Source organism: Berghia stephanieae, chromosome 3 (assembly GCF_034508935.2).
Source record: "Berghia stephanieae isolate SIO BIC M18660-M18661 chromosome 3, UCSD_Bste_1.3, whole genome shotgun sequence".
NCBI classification, from domain to species: Eukaryota; Metazoa; Mollusca; class Gastropoda; order Nudibranchia; family Aeolidiidae; genus Berghia; species Berghia stephanieae.
The window spans coordinates 79,780,509-79,798,142 of NC_088362.1; the positions used below are offsets into that span (position 1 = coordinate 79,780,509).

A 17,634-nucleotide genomic window follows, 5' to 3' on the forward strand; every position below is an offset into this window, starting at 1 on the left:
TTATTAGCATCATTGTATGTCGAATTTTATGCCCTTTCCAATGATATATAATACATGCCATTTCATTCCACTGAGTCTGAGAAAGAAGAATGAACATTTTAAAATCACTCCTAAATTTTTTCCCCTCAAAAACGGAAACAGAAATCCTCGCCTGTTTTCAACTCGCGAGAGCTACTTCTTGCAAGTGCCTATTACAACTCCGCCTGGCCGAGGAGATCGTGACTACCGTACCACAACCCAAAAAAAGTCACTTCTAATCTAACCTTGGCTTGGTCTTATTAGTATTTGAGCCATCGTAGACGCATTTTCTTTTTTTAAGTTTACTTTATTGAGAAGGACAATTTTTTTTTCTTTCTTTTTAAAAAAAACTTTTTATCATGTTTTTAAAAACCTTTGATTTTAATTTTCTAAAATTATTTATTTGTTTGAGATCAGTATTTGTCTGCCATGTTCCTTTTTACTTGTGATTTTTTAAATTAATGTTCTTATTCTTTAATTTATTGTATAAACGTAGATCGGTAATCACTAAGCAGCGTGTTAAATTACAATCTATATCTATTTAAACCTCATGGACGTATGCAGCATTTTCATTAATTTACCATCACCGCCAACGGAGGTTTATAAAACCGCTGCGTTTTTTACACATAAAAACGCCACCAAAAAATTAACTCTCATTCAAATTATAATCATAAAATTCTGAGAACGGAAACCATATTCGGAGAAATAGAGATCAAGTTTATTTTCCCGAGCATTCGGAGATATAGTCACTTAGTTATAATTATTGTATCACCTCTCTGTAATAATCCTCATTATTTCTTACATAAATAATTAAATGAATATGTTGGCTTTTAATTTTTAAAATAACTTTTAACTTTAAAATTGTGACAGGTCACATAAGTTAATATCATATATTATCACTGGTGTCTTTATCGTTTTTGGAATTTTGTCCTGAAACGTCAAAATCAGATTTGCTTGCAGGTCCATTTATGAGAGGCTATATAACTTTTATTAGGCTTAATCTCTTGCATTTGGTAATCCTGTAAAACTATTGTCATAGATTGCAATTATTTGGAGCCGATAGGATCACTGTAAGGTGAAACTCATTTTTTTTGCCCTTTACTGTTTTGGTCACCATGGCGTTATTTGTGAACCTATGTGACTAATGTTAGTATCATTTTAAAGGGCACAAAACAAGCTTTCTAACGGTATATTTTATTCTTAATTCCTGATTGTATTTCTCATGAAGCTATTGAAATATGAATTTATCAATTTTTGAATTATAAGAACTTGTTAAATTATGGATGCATTTTAATCATACTTCGGTAGACAATTAATTGAAGAATAGCTCTGCCTAATTTCATCAAAATTGATACACTCGCTCGTTATTTTATTTTTCCCTCCATCAACCCCACATTTTTGGACAAAAACCTCATATTTTTTTTTTTCTATTTTCATTTATCTTAATTTTTTCCATTCTTTTCATTCAGGAAAATGATTTATATGGAAATAAAGCTTATTTTCTTACCTTTAAAATGATACCCAACGCTTGCCATTTATTTTTTAATTGAAACAAAATTACCGAAAACAATAAGTGGGCCATGTTGACTGCAAAACTCAAAATTTCCCTATAGCCGCGAGATGCTGGTTTTGAGGCAGCAGTGAGATCACAGATTCTCTCTGTAAAATTGACAAAAAATTTCGACAGAAAAATATAAATAACTCTGAAACTGTAAGTCGTAGAGGACAAATAAGGTATCAAATTTTATGTTTTTTCCAGTCCCACCCCCTGACTGGGTCAAATTAAGATATTTTGAGTTTGAAAATTGTATCAAAGTGCCTACATGTTGCACTGTTTTTGTTGCAGTGGTCTTTTACGTGTATCTTCCTTATGATGTACAAAGGTAATCCTTTTTTTTTTTTTCTTTTTTTTTTTTTTACAAATATATCAGGCTCTATTTATACTTGGTAGGGATATACCACTTTGTTCTTCTGTTTTTTCTGCTAAATCTAAGGTTTGGATCCAATATCAAGCATAATATTTTGGATATGATTTTCAAGATACCATCCCCATTGATGTCTGCCTCAACTGTGGATCGAACCTCCTGATAGCGGGTGGTTGGATGGGAGCATCACCCTTGAATCATATACCTATGATGTTCGCATGGGTGTACGATCCGATAGTGATGTCGTTTCTTCTTCTCTTTACTAGCCTATCCTGCTTCTTTGGTTTGTGATTGTATTTTTGACAGGGGATATTTTTTTTTTCTGTAAATCTTCTGCCTGTTTGTTCTTGGTTATTTATAATTTAGCTTATGATATCTTTAGGTTATGATTTTGATTTACATTTGTACTATTTTTGTTAGATTGCTTGTTTTTTTTTGTTTCAGCGGTCTCTCATATAACCTCCATTGTGTTGGAAGAGACCTAAAGAACCTCCTGATTACGGTTCAGCGTGTAATGGTGAAAGGCTGTAATGTCTACTTTGAATTTTTCTTGACGTCCTCTTTATATGAAATATGTGTTCCATTTTTAATAGATTCGGATATGTCATTTCTTTTATAACTTTTACAGCTATACCCAGCTTATGGTTTGTGTTTTGAAGTACATACATACATACAGGATTCTGAGTAATTTTGTTCTTATTTGCAGTATCTTCTGACAATGATTCATCTGCTGGTCCCGGTCAGGATTCATTCCGCAAGGGCAAAGCTGTTGCAATTCCTTTGGGTGGTTGGCAACACAGGTTGGTTTACGTTCATTCTTTCTTACGATTCGTCTGGAATTTAATTCCTAAAGTTTTGGTAATCGTTACTCATTTTTGAAATAATTATTTTTAATGTGTTAATTTTAAACGTTGACTGAACAATGTTCTTAAATTGAAATCTGTGGTATCTTATTTTGCAGCAGCTTTTCAACGAGCTTGCTCCCAACCCCCACTTACATTGAAGGTTTGTGTGATTCATGCTCAGTAATGGATTCAATTTTACCTCTATATAGAAATGCTCCGGTCATAGTTTAATGATTACTTCAGTGATGCCAAAACTCCGGTCTGGAGCAAAAAAATCAGGGTTATGGGCAAATTCGGCGAGATCATTTTGTTCCAAGGAACCCCCCCTCTCCGACTACATAGTCGTCACTGCCACTACAACAACTACCACCACCACATCACCATACCACAACTACTACAACCACCATTGCCACATCATCATCACTACCAATACTACTGCAACCACCACCACATCATCGTCACTACCATTGCTACTACAACCACCAGTACATCACTACCACTACTACTACAACCACCACTACATCATCACTACCACTGCTACTACAACCACCAGCACCACATCACTATCACTACTACTTCTACAAGCACCTCATTGTCATCACCACTACTACTACTACAACCACCACCACTTCATTTGAAATAAGGAAACTTTGGGACTGTGTTTGGCATTGTGTTTACATATAATATTATTCTAATCAGTTATCTATTTAGAACTATACAATATGTAAACACAATGCCAAATACTAGTAGCCCAATTCTCTTTTCTTGTGTGCGGAAATTCCTACAAGTGGTGTCCGAAATTCCTGTGAGCCAAATTTAAAGTTGACGTCTCTGTTACTTGTATGCACTCATTGTCATGTAAACATGCCATCATTACTTTCATATTCAGTGGTGATAATCTTCCGCGGATCAGCAGAATTCCGGGATTTTATGATTTTTCAGAAATTTTCTGCTGTTTTTCCTGTAAATGGTAGTTTAGCTGAAAAGTCACCGTTATGTCTTGTGTCATTTTTATACCTCTAATTACAAATTTCATTAATCCAAAATCAGAGTAGTCTCTCTCTCTCTATCTTTCTTTTTTTTTTTCAGCCAACCTTCTAACTCCATATTATTATGTTTATAGATATTACTTGGTAATAGGGAGATGATGTAACAGTAAGGTTGGCGGTTCGGTTTATGTAATAATTCTTTTAAAGGCTTAATTTAAATTCACTCATTTGATGGGAATGTTTTGCAATTGATTAAAGATTTTTATTTATAAGGTGCACAACCACAACTTCGCGATAATAGACTTTTGGGCAAATCTAAAATGTTTGATTGGAAATGACGATTCTTTAAATTATTTGTACAAAAAGTCAGTTTGTATCTAATGATTCGAATAGATATGTTTTAGAAGTTAGTAATATATTACATAATATTTAGTACAGTTATGTTATTTTTGCATTTGATTTGGGCTTGGCAGACGGGCCGACATATTTTCCTCCTTTTTGACAAATTGTCATTATCATCATATTGCAAAAATCCTTTTGTTTTTTCACAGAAACCTTCCGGAGTGTTGCTGACCGCTTCAGTGTGTGTAAGGGCTCTCTGCACAGGCATGTGCAGCAAATTGCGAGCGCCCTACTTGAACTTAGACGCCAGTGTGTCAAATTCCCCACCACGGATGCTGAAGTAGTGAAATCGGCGAAATGTTTTGCTTTCCCGGTGCCATCGGATGTATCGATGGCACATACATTCCTATGTTGGGGAAAACAGGAGATCAAAGGGATGCATACATATGCAGGAAGGGTTTTCCAGCTATGCACCTTCAGGTGGTTTGTGATAGCCGACTCACCATTTTAGATGCTGTTACTGGTTACCCTGGCTCTGTTCATGATGCTAGGGTATACAGAAACAGCCCTTTGTACTTGGCTCTGAAATTGATCCCCAAGGATTACCATTTGCTCGGGGACTCCGCTTATCCCTTGGATTCTTTTCTTTTGACCAAGTATAAAGAAAATGGTGAGTTGACCAGAAGCATGAAAAAGTATAATAAATTTCATGCTTCTGAACGGTCTTGTGTGGAAAGGTGTATTGGTCTTTTAAAAGGCAAATTTAGGAGATTGAGGCACTTTGATGCTAGGAATGACAATTACCTGTGTAAGGCCATTATTGCTTGTATCGTTGTCCATAACATCATCTTGAAGAAAGAGGGTGTTGTGGAGGGTGATATTGAGACTGATGTGCTGGGTGATCAAAATGATGTAGATGTGGAAGAATCAACTTTACAATTAAGTTCGAAAGCCTATGCTCGCAAGAAGATGGCGGATGTTTGTCTTATGTTGACATAGCTGCTAAGCCTTAATTGTATTGTTTATCCTCTCATTTTCACATTTTTGTTTCACCTATTGTCATTTTCCTGGTGTCTTTTAAACAAATTTGTGGCACAAATGGAGCTAGTTTTCCTGGATGTGAGACGTACAATATCAATTATTTACTGCCCTTCAGATAGGACGGTCGTCTATCATAAAGCATTTTTTGGTCAAATCTATTTGACGCATAGACATTGATTCAAACTGAAGTATTTATATGTGTATGTGGCGCAATATCCACTAAATGTGCTCAAAGCGCTTTACTACAATATATTAGTATTGACAGTAGGTATAGTATTGTGAATTTTTCATATATGTTTTTCTCTCCTACATTTGCCTTTCCTTTTGTACTTAAGAGCAAGGTCAGTTATAATTTTCGATTTATATATTTGTTTATATTGTCTTCTGTTTTCATTAAAATCTTTCAATATGATTTTTAAGGGCAGGACCATTTTGTCTCTCTCTTTCTTTTCTTTATCTCTTTTATTCTCAATTGTGTTGGAAGAGACCTAAAGCAACAAACAAACAAAAAAAAAAATTTTATTTTTTATTATTGCATTGGCTGTCCTCTTTATAGATTGACTTCAGTTTCATGACCTTGTGTTAATTGACCAATTCACCTTTTCACGCATGTGTGGTGGTTCAGGAAATGCAGATGTGATGGTACTTTAAGTTCAAAGCCTTCAAATTGCACTTGTCATGGTTTTCCTTATTATTTCCAAGAAATTAATTTGATACTGTTTATACATTTCTCTATTTGTCTATCTCTGTAGACAAAATTTACATAATTGTCAAGTAGAAATGTAAGGGGGCATCAAGTGGCAGTTTTTATCAATAATTTTTGTATCGAATATTTATTGTATATTGTGTGAATATTTTTCATGTCCTGTGCATTGTTATCTTCTTGAATCCCTAGCTCAGTGAATTGGATTGTAGCATCAGTATTATAATTATAGCATTGTTATTTTTGCTGCCACACGTCCCCTTAAGTACTTATTCTCTCACCGTATTTTCCTGCATCACCACCATGGCTGTCACATTCCATCCTTTTGGTATGTTCCTGCATCCCTATAGATTCGCCTTTTTCACTATTTCAATTTCTCTGATGGTGTTTTTTTTTCCAAATTTTTTTTTTTTGATCAGATATTTATTGTTTATTTGAATTAATATTTTTCACGTCCTGTGCATTTTTATCTTCTTGAATCACTTGCTTGGTTAATTGGATTGTAGCATCATTATTATAACACTGACAATTCTTATTTTTGCTGCCACGCATCCCCTTCAGTACTTATTCTCTCACACCATATGTTCCTGCATCCCTATAGATTCGCCTTTTTCACTATTTTATTTGTATTATGACTAACTATAACCACCACCGTCTGAATTAGTTTGATACTATTTCAAATGCCAATTTCTCTGATGGTGTTTTTTTTCCAATTTTTTTTTTTCATAAAGTAATAAGTTTAGAATTGCATAATTATGATTTTTTCATTATCGAATACTAATTTTACTCTGTTTAATCCAAAGTGAAAAGGTATACTAATCTGGCACTGATTTAGACATAAACAACACCAAATAATAGTAATTCTTCCTGGCATATAGGAGACATAGATGATTAAATTCCATCCATAAACAAAATAATCCGTTTTTATTCTGAGCCATCATTCAAAAGTCCTAAAAAATCTTGCCATAACCCTCGCCTCTCACTCCTGGTTTTAAAATATGGAACTGAATTTATATACTGATTTGTATCCTGCATGTTTTTGCCTTACTTTTATATGTCATGACCTGATTTGATACTCATACTATACCTATCCTTATTGTAATTGTAATCCATTTGATGTATCACAAGTTGATTTGGTGCTCCATTACTTACTTATCAAACCAGCGACCACCTGAGCTCTAGCCCTTCGGTCTTGTGCCATGACGTAGAAGTTAGACGTCTTTTGTAGTTGTTCCAGGTGACTATAAAGTGTGTTACGGATGCTTGGATTTGGTGGGAGGAATTTGATACTCCATACCTTCACTTTTTGTAATCCTAGATATGTTTTGTATGTGTTCTTTTTTATTCCGCTTTCTGATTCGATACTCATTTCTCCGTGTTTTGTATGTGTTCTTTTTATTCCGCTTTCCGATTCGATACCCATTTCTCCGTGTTTTGTATCTGTTCTTTTTATTCTGCTTTCTGATTTGATACTCATACATGAATGTCTTGTAATAATTTAGATGTTTCCACTTATGTTTTGTATTTGTTCCTTTTATTTCACTTTCTGGTTTAATGCTCGTGCTCATGGGCAGGGACCTTCGACGTCCCATGTTGGCAGGAGGTCACGCTGTGTCTTCTATCTCCTCAAGCTAAGTACGGTGATGGTATGCTCTTGGAATCTGCATTTGTTTCCTATTTGAACAAATCCCCCTGGGTGGGGTTCCTGGCCTCCCATTTGTGTCAGGGACGTACTTACTGTCTTCTCTGCGGGTGGTTGGATGGGAGCATCACCCTTGAATCATATACCTATGATGTTCGCATGGTAGTACGATCCGATAGGGATGTCGTTTCTTCTTCTCTTTACTAGCCTATCCTGCTTCTTTGGTTTGTGATTGTATTTTTGACAGGGGATATTTTTTTTTCTGTAAATCTTCTGCCTGTTTGTTCTTGGTTATTTATAATTTAGGTTATGATTTTGATTTACATTTGTGCTATTTTTGTTAGATTGCTTGTTTTTTTGTTTCAGCAGTCTCTCATATAACCTCAATTGTGTTGGAAGAGACCTAAAGCAACAAACAAAAAAAAACAAACTGTCTTCTCTATCCCTCAATATCTGTTTCCAACATACTTTGTGTTTTTGTCTTGCGATGAGTTGGTTTTGTTCTGGCCCTGACTGGATGCCCTAGCTGCGAGGGAAACGGTCAAATTATGGTTAGATTTGGGAGATGACATTTTTCTCTTTGTAACATCTGTTTCCCAGTTGAACTAATTCCCTTTGTTTTAACTTTTCTTTGATGCTTTAATTGTAATTCTAGAACTTTTTACTAACCCATTTTCTTCCTTTTTACTGTCGTTGATATAACAATGTGTTGCAAGCGCCGTAAGACCCTTAATCACAAAACAAACATTTCATAGTGATGCCTAAATGTTTTATAATGTCATCGTTGCCTGAATTACACTTGAAATCAACGAAAGACGTGACGAATAAAATTGTTACATTTCATCTGGATTTCTGTCTTTTATATATATATTATATAGTATATTATAATATAGTTTCCATTATATTATTCTGGTGGGGTCTTTTGACTTCCTGTGTGGGTTCCTGACCACCCATAGTGGGCAGGGAGGTACTACTGTGTCTTCTATCCCCCTATATTTATTTTCCAACTTGTTTTCTGTCTTTGCCTTGGAATTCTTGATTTTGTCCTGGCCCTGGCTGAGAGTGAGACGGAAACAGTCAAATATACAGTTAGTTTTTGGAGGTGATATTGTTTTTATTTGTACATCATCTCTCTTATGCACTGTATTATGTTTTGTTCACATGTTATAGTTATATTAAATGATTTGTAAACATTTGAGTGTGTTCCTCTCTTAGTGGGGACCTGTGCTTACGTCAGGATGAGACATTTAGGTGATATCCAACTAAGTACTTTGGATAGTGTGCTCTTAGAATCTACATTTGTTCCCTATTTGAACCAATTCCCCTTTTCTTGGGTGCTTTAATTGTAATTCTAGAACTTTTTACTATCCCATATTCTTCCTTTTTACTGGCGCTGATATGACCTTAATTCGTCGCAAGTGCTGTAAAACCCTTTAAAACACAAAAACAAATCTTTTGGCCTCTCATAGTGGACAGGATTTCAATTTCACTAGCTGTATTTTTTTTTCTTACCCCCCTATATGTTTTCTGAGTTGCTTTCTGTCTTTGTCTTGTAATGGGATTTCTTTGGGGGGGGGGGGGGGGGGGGGGGGGGGGGGGAGGTTTCAGTCCTTGGCTGAGAGGGAAACTCATATAAATAGTGCTGGGAGTTATTGTTTTCCTTTTTAATCATGCTGGTGTCTGGATGAGACTGACTTTGGTGATCTCAAAACTAAGTACATACCCTGGGTGGGGATCCTGACCTCCCATAGCGGGCAGGGAGGTACATACTGTGTCTTCTATCCCCTTATATCTGTTATCCAACATGCTTTCTGTCTTTGTCTCGGAATGAGATTACTTGGTTTTGTCCTGGCACTGGCCGGAATCCTAGCTGGGAGGGAAACAGTCAAATGCATAGTTATTGTTTTGGGAGATGATATTTTTTTCCTTGTAAATCATCTCTTATGTATTATTTTTATTGTGAATGTATAATGTAAGCATTTGAGTGTGTTCCTCTTTGTTGGATTTTGTGCTTGTGTCTGGATGAGACTTGTAGGTGATTTCAAACTAAGTACATTGGTGGTATGCTCTTGGAATCTACATCTGATCCCTATTTGTTTTCAATTCCTTTTTGTCTTACTTTTTCTTGGGTGCTTTAATTGTAATTCTAGAACTTTTTACTATCCCATTTTCTTCCTTTTTACTGGCGCTGATATAACCTAAATGTGTTGCAAGCGCCGTAAAACCCCCTTAAAAACAAACATAAGTACATACCGTATCTTCCATAGTTGGCAGAAAGGCAATTACTTGTGTCTTCTATCCCCCTATATCTGTTTGCCAACATACAGTCCAGTCCAGATAATTCGAAATCTGATTAACCGAATTTCTTTTAAATCGAAGAAAATACGATGTAATGAATTATTTTCTTCTTCTCTATAAAATATTCATGGTTAATTCGAATTCGAACAGTCGTTATTCTCTTTATTCGAAGTGCAAGTGCTTGCCCATCACAAAAAAAAAAAAAACTCTGGAAGGTCATAACGAACTGCCTGTTCTCCGTATCCACCCTCCCACGCGTTTTAATGATTGAGCTGACTAATAATAATAATAACGAGACCCTGAGGCATGTAATGGCGTGTTGTTCCCACCCGCCCTCTCTTCTTTCTCCAAATTGACCAGCTGTCTCGCGTCATCCCTCTCTCCTTCTCGCGCTCTAATCACTAAGACTAACTTGTGGTCTGCTGGCCGCTGGCTAACAAAGGGGGTTGGCACGAACAATCATAGGCCGCACCCCACTCCACGCGTTTCTCTTCTGTACTGTCTTTCTTTATTGGTCGATGGATCTAGATCTAGAAGTAGAGGGCCTACACAGCATGCAGTGTTAACTACTACTCTGTGCTATTGTGTAGCTTGTAAGTGTAAGGGCCCGGGCACGGCTTGGAGACAAATCGAATTCTGATAAATAGAAGTCATTTGCTTTTCCCACCCAATTCGAATTATCAGGACTGCACTGTAATTTGTCTTTGCCTGGGGATGAGATTCTTGGTTTTGTCCATGGGTGGGGTTCCTGACCTCCCATAGTGGGGAGGGAGGCACTTACTGCGTCTTCTATCCCCCTATATCTGTTTTTCGTGTTGCTTTCACTTTCTGTCTTTGTCTTGGAATGAGATTACAGTGCACTCTCCCGATAACGACATGGCTCGGGACCAGAGGTGCATGTGGTTATTCGGAAAATTTCAAGATGGCGGAAAAAGGGGTGTGGTTAGACCCTAAGAATGTACATTAATGTACCAACCATAGTGGGTGATCAGTGATCGGACTTTCCAAACATGTAAAATACACGAAGTGTATGTGTGTAGTTTTGTTGTTTTTTGTTTGTTTTTGTTGTTGTTTTTTGTGTGTCATTTTCCCTCTGTTGTTTATCCGGGCTTGGGGACCGGCATATGAGTGCAGCTGTATTTAATAATACAACTGAACACATGGCCACAATAAAAATGTTTTTTTGTTATTTTTTTTTTGTTTTTTTTGTTGTTTTTTTTTTAAACTAACTGTCGGATTTCGATTTAGAGAAGAAATCCATAATCCCGGTCTGTCGCTTGTTGCTGTAAATCATAGGGCCGACTTTATCTTCCATCTGATGCAACAAGTCGAAAATAGATGTACCATCCTTATGTTGCAGTGCAAACCGTCTGACATTTCATTGGCCGATAACAAAGTGATCTCATTGGCTATGAGGTGCCTCTGGTAGGACATTTCATTGGCCGATAACAAAGTGATCTCATTGGCCATGAGGTGCCTCTGGCTCAGAGAATAACATATAGTTTAAAAAATCGGGACCGGGGGCCAATGTCGTTATTCGGAGAGGTCGTTATCGGGAGAGTGCACTGTACTTGGTTTTGTCCTGGCCCTGGCTGGGAGTCAAATGCATAGTTATTGTTTTGGGAGATGATAATATTTTCCTTGTAAATCGTCTCTCTGTGTTATGTATTATTATATTTGTTATTTTTGTATTATGTATAATGTAAGCATTTGGGTGTACAGTGGAACCTCCTGATTACGACACCTCCGAATAGCGACAACCTGATAACGACATTGACCCCTGGTCCCGATTTTTTTTCTATTTAAGATCAGTATAAAAAAAACCCCTCCAAATAACGACGCACTTTTTGATAAAACCTCCGAATAACGACATCATTTTGTCAGTTTTCGTAGGTATCTGATCCTAAAAATACCGAGTATGAGTACTCAAAATTTATAAAAACGAATCCTGCTTGAACCAATGAGAACGCAGCTTTTGAAACCAATGAGAACGCAGCTGTTTTTGATGAGTCTTGGCTAATATGCATTAATAAAATCCAAGGTATAAATGTAAGTGTAGGCAAGTAAACACAAAATCTTGGAAAATGTGATATTATGTGGTGATAGAAGTAGTAGTAGTAGTAGTGATAATAATAGTGGTAGTAGTAGTAGTGTTTTTGTGTGAAGAAGAGGAGGAAATTTATCTAACTCGCAGCGTCCGAATTACCTGTTTTTGTTTGTTTTAAAGGATTTTACAGCGCTTGTGACATATCTATGTCATATCAGCGCCAGTAAAAAGGAAGAACATTGGATAGTAAAAAACATTCTAGATTTACAATTGAAATGAAATAAGACAAAGGGGAATGGTTTAAATAGGGAACAGATGTAGATTCCAGGAGCACACTATCAGTGTACTCATTTCAGATCACCTAAAAGTCTCATCCAGACACACGCACAAGAAACCTCTAAGAGGAATACACTACAATGTTTTGTTTGTTTTGTCAATGTTAATAAAAACTGGTCCCGCGGGCCTGACCACGCCCACTTAGTCCGCCATCTTGGAAACCTCTAGATAACGACATAAAAACTCGGTCCCGTGGCATGTCGTTATCGGGAGGTTACACTGTATTCCTCTTTGTTGGATTTTGTGCTTGTGCCCGGATGAGACTTATAGGTGAGCTCAAAACTAAGTACATAGGTGGTATGCTCTTGGAATCTACATCTGATCCCTATTTGTTCCCAGTTCCCCTTTGTCTTACTTTCTCTTGGGTGCTTTAATAAGAATTCTAGAACTTTTTACTTCTTCCTTTTTACTGGCGCTGATATAACCTAAATGTGTTGCTAGCGCCGTCAAACCCTTACAAACAAAACATGGTTTTGTCCCCGTCCTGACTGAGAGAGAGAGAGAGAGAAACAGTCAAAACGTATACATGTAGTTCGTTTTGGAGATACATTTTTCATTGTAAATCATCTCTCTGTTATGTATAATGATTTGTAAAACATTTGAGTGTATTCCTCTTAGTGGGGACCTGTGCTTGTGTCTGGATGAGACTTTTAGTGATTTCAAACTACGTACTTTGATAGTGTACTCTTGGAATCTACATCCGCTTCCTATTTGTACCATTCAATTCACCTTTGTCTTACCTCTTCTTGTGTGCTATAACTTTTCACTATCCACATTTTCTTCCTTTTTACTGGCGTTGATATGACCCTAATCTCTGTTATGTATTATTATATATGTTATTTGAATGTATAATATAAGCATTTGAGTGAATTCCTCTTTGTTGGATTTTGTGCTTGCGTCCGGATGAGACTTACTTATAGGTGATCTCAAAATTATTACAGTTGAAACCTGATATAACAGGGATGGTGGGACCAGAGCAAAAGTCCTGTTGTAGCCGATCCCTGTTACATCAGAAATACATACAAGGGAAATAATCACATAATTGACTCCCAAGTCCGAGAATATAACCAGATTTAGCAGGCTACTGGTTAAGAGCGCTAAACGTTCTATTCCACGGGGCAAACGGAAATTCTACACCCCATTGCTGGACAGCAGAGTCGGAAGAGCTGTACAAAGAGTACCAGCAGACCCAGTCCCAGGACGTAGCCGATAGACTACTTCAGTCTCTGGCAGAGGGAAGGAAGCAGCGGTGGCAGGAGACCGTGGAAAGTCTCGCCGCTTGGCGTCTGATAAAGAAATTGGACCCGGACCGGAATTACGCGAAGGCTGCACCGGAGTGTGAGGCAGACGCAATTGCCAAGAACATTAAGAACCGTAGCAAACGGGTCTCTAATCAGGCTTTTGAGCGCGGTGTCCGCAAGCGTATCGTACGATTTTGGACTCGTTACTTGCGGAGGAGTCAGACTGGACGGCCCGTTCAGTCCCCGAGAAGTGGGTGCAGCCATTAGCGATGTAAAGAACAGCAGTGATAGATGGTATATATCCCGATATGGTCACGCAACTGGGCTCCAGGGTACAGGCGTGGCCGTCAGAGGCAATGTCTGACGTCATTGCAATGTGGAAGCATGCGAAGATAGTTGCCATACTGAAGCCCGGGAAACCGGCGAAGGAGGCCGACAGTTACAGACCCATATCTCTGCTGAGCTGTCTTTACAAATTGTTGGAGCGTGTTCTATTAAACCGATGGGGGCCGGTCTTAGACGCTGCCCTGCCACCCGAGCAGGCGGGCTTCAGGGAGGGGGGTGTACCACGGAGCAGGTCATTGCCCTGTCAGAGCATATTGAGCATGGGTTCGAGAGAAAACAGCAAACATATACTGTCTTTATAGACCTATCAGATGCGTACTATACGGTATGGTGCGAAGGGTTGATGCTCAAACTAGCAAAAATCATTAGGTGCAAAAAGACCTTGATGTTGTCCTCTTCGATCTTAGGGGAAAGGCAATTCCACGTCGCACTGGGAGACGCCACGAGCAAAGTAAGGAAATTGAAGAATGGGGTCCCTCAGGGGTCGGTACTTGCGCCAATGTTGTTTAATGTTTACATTAGTGATATGCCGAACACTTCCTGAGGCTGGGATACGTGGACGACTAGGCACTCATTACTCAGAGTAAAGTGTGGACCCGTCTCGAGAGCGTACTCAGCGAGGACGTCACCAGACTCAAATCCTACTTCGACAAGTATTACCTGAAGATGAACACTTCAAAAACTGTGGCCACTGCATTTCACCTATGCAGTGCTTGGCACACCCGCAAACTGAATGTCCTAGTCGGGGACCAGCCACTCCCATATGAGCCGCATCCAAAATATTTAGGGGTGACGTTGGATCGCAGCCTTACCTATCGGGTGCATCTCGAAGGGGTTGTCCGGAAGATAGAGAAGCGGAACAGTCTTCCGAGGAAGCTGGCGGGATCGACTTGGGGCGCTAGTCAAGCGCTCCTGAGAACGTCCGCCTTGGCACTATGCTATTCCACCGCGGAGTATTGCGCTCCAGTGTGGGGTAGAAGCAGAAACGTTGAGAAGGTGGATGTAATACTTCGCAAGTCGATGCACGTAGTGTCAGGAATGCTAGCAACAACTCCTAGAGAATGGGGCCTGATAATGGCAGCGATCCAGCCCCCCGATGTCCGGAGGGAGACGATTACGGGAAACTGGCTGAGTAAGATCAGAGAGAGAGAGAGAGGGAATGGGGATACCCCTCTGATGCGCATAATGGACGGCGCCCCCGTTTCGAGCCGAAATAAGTCCCGGCAACCCTTGTACGCAGAATCCCTGACTACGTCTAGAGCTGCACATAAGAGATGGAAGTCGGTTTGGACGAATTCAATCCCTCGTGGGGGCGGGGACGTAACCTCCTCTAAGATTGGTGAAAAGTTACCACGAGGAGACACTGGGTGACTGCTAATCGGCTTCGGTCGATGAGCTGCCTCAAGGGCAGTGCGCTTCATCGGTGGGGTCTTTCTACCTATCCAACATGTACCCGCTGTGGGCAACGGTGTGTTGTGACGATGCTACCCGGTGGGTTTGCAACGGTGCACGAATGCGGACCAGACTTTGCTGATTGGATCGATCGTCATAACACAGTTGTGTGAAAACCATAAGAGGCTGTTGCCATAGACGACAACCAACCATTTATAACTGCACTTCAAAACCATTCCCTAAGATGAGAAAAGACAGCCTCAGGCTTCCATAAAGCTCACAAAAGACGGGTCTTGAGTTGAAAGGAGTACAGAAAGACAGCAAATGTTAGCTTTTGCCCAACATGCTTATGGTCAACAAAGGTGTGAAAAAAAAAAGGTTAAAACACGTGCATAATATCATTTAATCATGAAGGAAGATTGAGAGAAAAAGTAGCAAAATCGAAATTATAATATACAAATACAAAATTATTTATGCTTTCTAGATTTCCAATTCAAAACATGCCTACACTTTTTTTTTGCTCCTGCCTATATAATGTTTGTTTTAAGGGTTTCACAGAGCGACGTTTTAAGGCCAATTTAGCGCCAGCTAAAAGTAAGAAAATGGGATACTCAAAAAACAATTTACGATCTAAAACATATGAGAAAAAGTAAGGTTTTGTTTTTGATTTTAAGTTTAAGGGTTTTACGGCGCTTGCAACACATTAAGGTCACATCAGCGCCAGTAAAAAGGAAAAAAAGAAAAGAAAAAGAAATGGGATAGTAAAAAGTTCTACCAAAGATAAAGGAAGAAGGGAAATTGGTTCAAATAGGAAACGTGTAATTCCAATTCCAAGAGCCCACCATCAGTGTACTTAATTTGAGATCACCTAAAAGGCTCACCCTGACACAAGCACAAGTTGTTTTGGCAAGGCACGGTTTCGTCGGAACTTATTGCATGTCCCGAGGAGTTCGAGGAAACTGCTGGAGTGTATAAATATAAATATTATGCTTTGGCTAAGCTCACAACATTGCCATCCGGTAGTTTAACGGACCAACAAAAACTGTAACCATGAACTTTTATTGTCTGGATAATATCGTTAATTGGGAATTACTCATAAACGTGGATGGCAAAAATCAACAACAAAGACCCGAGAGGTCACTTCATTTTATCTACAGATTCCAAGAGCACACAATCAGCGTACTTTGAGATCACCCAAATGTCTCATCTCGACACAAGCACGGGCCCCCACTAAGAGGAACACCTTCAAATGTTTACCAGTCATATATGTAAAGCAAAAATGATACGGTGCAAATCAGAGAGATGATTTACAGGACAAAATCCAAGTACCTACGTTGTTTGTTTTTAAGGGTTTTACGGCGCTTGCAACACATTTAGGTTATATCAGCGCCAGTAAAAAGGAAGAAAATGGGATAGTAAAAAGTTCTAGAATTACAATTAAAGCACCCAAGAAAAAGTAAGACAAAAAGGAATTGAAAACAAATAGGGATCAGATGTAGATTCCAAGAGCATACCACCAATGTACTTAGTTTGAAATCACCTAAAAGTAAAAGTCTCATCCAGACACAAGCACAGGTCCCAACTAAGAGGAATACACTCAAATGTTTACCAATCATATAATATAATATGTAAACTCAACATAATACAATGCATAACAGAGAGATGATTTACAAGGAAAAAAATATCTCCCAAAACCATAACTATACATTCGACTTCGACTGTTTCCCTCCCAGCCAAGGATCAGGACAAAACTAAGTAATCTCATTCCAAGACAATGACAGGAAAAAATTGGGAAACGGGTATGGGGGGATAGAAGACACAGCATGTACCTCCCTGCCCACTATGGGAGGTCAGGATCCCCACACAGTAAGTACCAACGTAATCTCGTCCCAAGACAAAGACAATAACATGTTGGAAAACATATGTATAGACCGAGGGGAATAGAAGACCAAGTGCCTCCCTGCCCACTTTGGGAGGTCGGGAACCCCACCCAGGAACATACCCTTTATCTGTCATCTGCATTTTTTGCGGCCGCAATTTCCCAAAATTGGCAAATCGCAAGAAAAAAAAGAAGCGAAAACAAAATAACGGAAAAAAAAGTGCGAAACTTGAGAAATGTTGCAGCTTTGCCTGGGCCCAAACCAAGGAAGCTACACTCTACACTCCTTTAAAATTTTTGTAACAACATTGTAATAAATGTAGCCTCCTTAAACTTAAATGTAATAGTCTTTTATATATATATTTTTTCTGTATTGTGTATTAATTTTGACTGAAACGCTTAGTTCTCGGCAACTTTTAGGTCCCAATTTGGCAAAAAATGCAGATGACATCTTTATAATTCCGTTACCGCAACGTTGAAAATATTGCAAGTGTGGTAGGGGTTTCCACAAACTTTTTTTTTTTTAAGAGTCATAAAATGGCTTTTTGGCAAGTTTCTAATTCTAGGAACACAAGTGATGAGAGACCATCA

General features: G+C 38.5%; 1 protein-coding gene across 1 annotated transcript in view; it reads left to right on the forward strand.

The window, feature by feature from the left end:
* Positions 1-8,348, forward strand: part of LOC144968557 (uncharacterized) — a 9,710-nt gene extending 1,362 nt beyond the window's left edge. Inside the window, exons 2-3 of the mRNA XM_078907033.1 lie at positions 2,650-2,743; positions 4,329-8,348. Coding sequence (XP_078763159.1) covers positions 2,650-2,743; positions 4,329-4,630 — 396 coding nt within the window. The 3' untranslated portion in view covers positions 4,631-8,348. The remainder of the gene's footprint in view (positions 1-2,649; positions 2,744-4,328) is intronic.
* Positions 8,349-17,634: the final 9,286 nt, after the last annotated feature.